General features: G+C 53.7%; 1 protein-coding gene across 1 annotated transcript in view; it reads left to right on the top strand.

The window, feature by feature from the left end:
- Nucleotides 1-3,347, top strand: part of AURANDRAFT_68239 (hypothetical protein) — a gene marked incomplete at both ends in the record, with an annotated part of 41,728 nt that overhangs the window by 3,545 nt on the left and 34,836 nt on the right. Inside the window, one exon of the mRNA XM_009043884.1 lies at nucleotides 1,271-1,302. Coding sequence (XP_009042132.1) covers nucleotides 1,271-1,302 — 32 coding nt within the window. The remainder of the gene's footprint in view (nucleotides 1-1,270; nucleotides 1,303-3,347) is intronic.

The following is a 3,347-nucleotide window of genomic DNA, read 5'->3' as shown; positions in this document are numbered from 1 at the left end:
CAAGGCATAACTCACGCCTTTGTAGTCGATGGGGACATTATGTATGATTATTCTCAAATACGTGAAATAAAACAGTGTTTGAGGTTTTATTTGGAGGGCAACGAGGTTACTGCCCACTCAGTGTTTTCGATTGCTAATACGGGAACTTGTGAACAAATTACTCTACTAGCCTGAGCTAAAGGAAGCAAGTAAGATCCTCCCCGAGGGGAGGTTGAGCTCAGTTTCAATTAAATATGCCAGGATGAAGGCCGACGGACCGCGCTTGGATGGCGCAGCCACCTCAGCGGGACGGAGGAGGGTAGGGCAGGGCGGGTGCTTCATCTGTGCCGAAGGAGGGTGGTGGGCGGGCCAAAAAATATAAGCCGCGCCACCCCGGACCCCGGGGAAGCGGCGAGCTGGGAGAGGACCACCACAACCAGCAGTTTTATTTAGCTGGATGATGATAGGTGGTCTAAACTCACTAACTCGTTACCGGAAACATATTGTACTGCCGTAAATGCAATTTCCGTCCACTTGGCCTTTCGTATCTCCCACTAGCCTGAGCTAAAGGAAGCAAGTAAGATCCTCCCCGAGGGGAGGTTGAGCTCAGTTTCAATTAAATATGCCAGGATGAAGGCCGACGGACCGCGCTTGGATGGCGCAGCCACCTCAGCCATACTTCTGCAACATAATGAGGAAAGTAATTTTTTTTTTTCTTTTTTTAAATATGGAACAAGGGGGCCGGACTGGAGACCACGTCTTCCATGAGACCTGTTGCCTCCTCCCTGTCCGGCCAAATATACAGTAACCAACAATCAGACAGCCACCGCCCTCGACGCTGGATCTTTGAAGGAGGCCACCCGAAGGCATACAAGGCTGTAGCTCCACCAGCCCGCAGCGAATGGGTGGCGTGATCAGCAGGGTCCAAACCCAGAGCCACCGCCGCTGCTTTGAGCGCTGTGTTAACTGTGCTACGCTCCAGGACCCTACCGCAGGCTAAGCAGAACACGGGCCGCTTGGACCCGTTGGCTCCGAAGCGGGCTGGGTTCATTGTGTACAGCTGCCTAAGGAGGCATAACGGGTTGATGTCAGACGGCGTGTCACCTGCTCGCAGTTTGATATTGAGCTTGTAACCGTCGTTGTAGATGTCTGTTTTGGAGCCTGGGATGTGGATGACCAACTCGTCCGCTGCCATAATTTGTTCCCACCCCAACTTGTGACCTGCCTGGAAGATGTGGAGATGCTCCATGCGGAGGACCTTGTCCTCGTGGACCACACCATCCTTTGACAGGTATTCACAGGGAGAAACCGAAAGACACCGCGGTGAGTAACAGCAAGTCATCCCACAGCCCAGTGTCCAACCCCAGTTGGATCTGCTTAATATGTGCCACTGTCACCGGATGCTTGCGCTTGGGGGACTTCTGTCGACGCTTCAAGCCAGCCATGGCCATCTTAAGTCGCAACTTGTCCTTGAGAATATCCCTGCCATCTGCGACCAGATGTGCAAACCTGAGTGCATATAGACACACATGAAGGGTGGAATGCTTGTATCCATGGCCTATGCCAGCCCAGTAGACAAATTCCATAAGATCGTTTTCCTCAGCCTCGTCGTCGGTGCCTAACATAAATGGTTTTTGGCGTACATGACGCCATAAGTGCCACTTCTTTAAGGAGGACTCATAGGTCTTCTTTGTGCCTGCGGACAAGCGCTCGTACATGAGCTGCATGCCGCCGTTCTTACAAAACTCCTCCTTGTTGTCCATCGTAATCCCTTGCTCTATGCCCGGAATGCACCGATGTCCGGTCCCTGGAGTGGGTCCAGGAGTCGGAGCGGTTCGCGCAGTGGGCGGAGGCCGGGGAGGAACCAGGTTCCCATGGCCAAGAATTTCTAAGTATCCATGACTCAGATCGTTCCTGAGGTCCGCCTGAGCCAGGGCAGGGTTCAGTACCCTGTACTCCCCATAAGTCCGAGCACGCTTGTACTTCTCATACCTCACGTTGCTCTGGGAGTCCTTCCTCTTGGGATTTACCTGGTTGAAGCGTAGTGGTGTACTGTCGTCGAGGTGTGGGCTGATGGCCCCAGCCTTTGCGCTCGCCACATAAGGTCGATAGTCGTCGTCTGGACAGGGGACAACGCCTATTCGACATTTCTCTGCTGTCAGATTGTCCAAAGCCGTAGCCACAGCCTGTTCAGTTGTGACAGGCTCGGGCCGGGAACTTGCCTCGCCGTTTTCGACCAGCGAGAAGAGAACCCGAATTTCCCAGCCCAGACCTCCCCCACGCAGCGGGGGCGGTCGGTGCTTAGGCCAGGGCTCGGAAGGAGCAGGCCTCAACTTGGACAGGGAAACTGCAACTGCCGACTCTGTCTCATGGGGCAGCCGGTATGACCTAAGGATCTGGTCACAGTCACCGAAGAAGGACAAGGATGGGTCAAAGAGAGCAAACTCGAATTCAGGGTGGTTCTGGGTGAGGTACTCCCGGAGATCATCCACAGAGGATGCAGACACAGAGCTTGCTCCTACAGTTGGGACAAACGTTGTTGCCACTTGCAACAGCCTGGATATGGTGTCGCTGAACTTGTTTCTATGGGTGTTGAGGTAGAAGGCATATACCTTAAAGTGGTGAAGGGCCTCCAGGCGCGTTAGCAGCCGGATGAGTGCCCGTGCCAGGGGGTGGCGGGGTCTCCGCCTTGTTATCCAATTCAGAGCCAAGGTGTTATCGATCCCCAAAATGACCACCTGGTTTGTCCAGTGGGCCCCTTGTTGGAAAGCCAAGGCAATGAAGGCGATCAGCTCTGAAATGGGGATCCAGTCCTCATCCAGCAGAAGCGGTTCCACGGCTCGTAGAGCACCCTGTAGGTCCACTATGGCGCCACCCCAGCATCGCTTGGCTGTCCAGTCGACTGCACCCAGCACATCCAGGACGGCATCTGTTGTTACAGTTCGGGCAGCTTCTCGCTGTCCGGGGATCCTAAGCCTCACTTCCGGGGGCAGCATGTGCATAAAGGATGACCGGAAGTAGTATTTCCAAGCATCCACATCACTGACCAACAATCGAAGAAATTCTATGGAGTTCTCAAACTCCTTCCAGGACACTCCAGCATCTGTGCTTGTCGGTTGAAGAGCAATGTGGACCCCTCCTGAGTGCTGGTGACGGATCCTATAGAGTACAGTAAGCTCTGGTTTTATGGCAGGCTGAACTGGTGCTAAAAACTCCATGAATCCTGTCACCTTGTCAACCAAGTCGTAAGGTATCCTCCGAGAACCAGGATTCAGTTCTGGCTCCATGAGCATCCTGCGGATTTTGTGGAGCTTTGGTTCATTAAAGCTGACTGTGCCTCCAGTCTCAGCTGAAAGATGAAATCCGAA

This window comes from Aureococcus anophagefferens (assembly GCF_000186865.1).
Source record: "Aureococcus anophagefferens unplaced genomic scaffold AURANscaffold_77, whole genome shotgun sequence".
Lineage (NCBI taxonomy): Eukaryota > Pelagophyceae > Pelagomonadales > Pelagomonadaceae > Aureococcus > Aureococcus anophagefferens.
The sequence above is the reverse complement of the archived record's forward strand: the minus strand, read 5'-3'. Positions and strand labels throughout refer to the sequence as shown.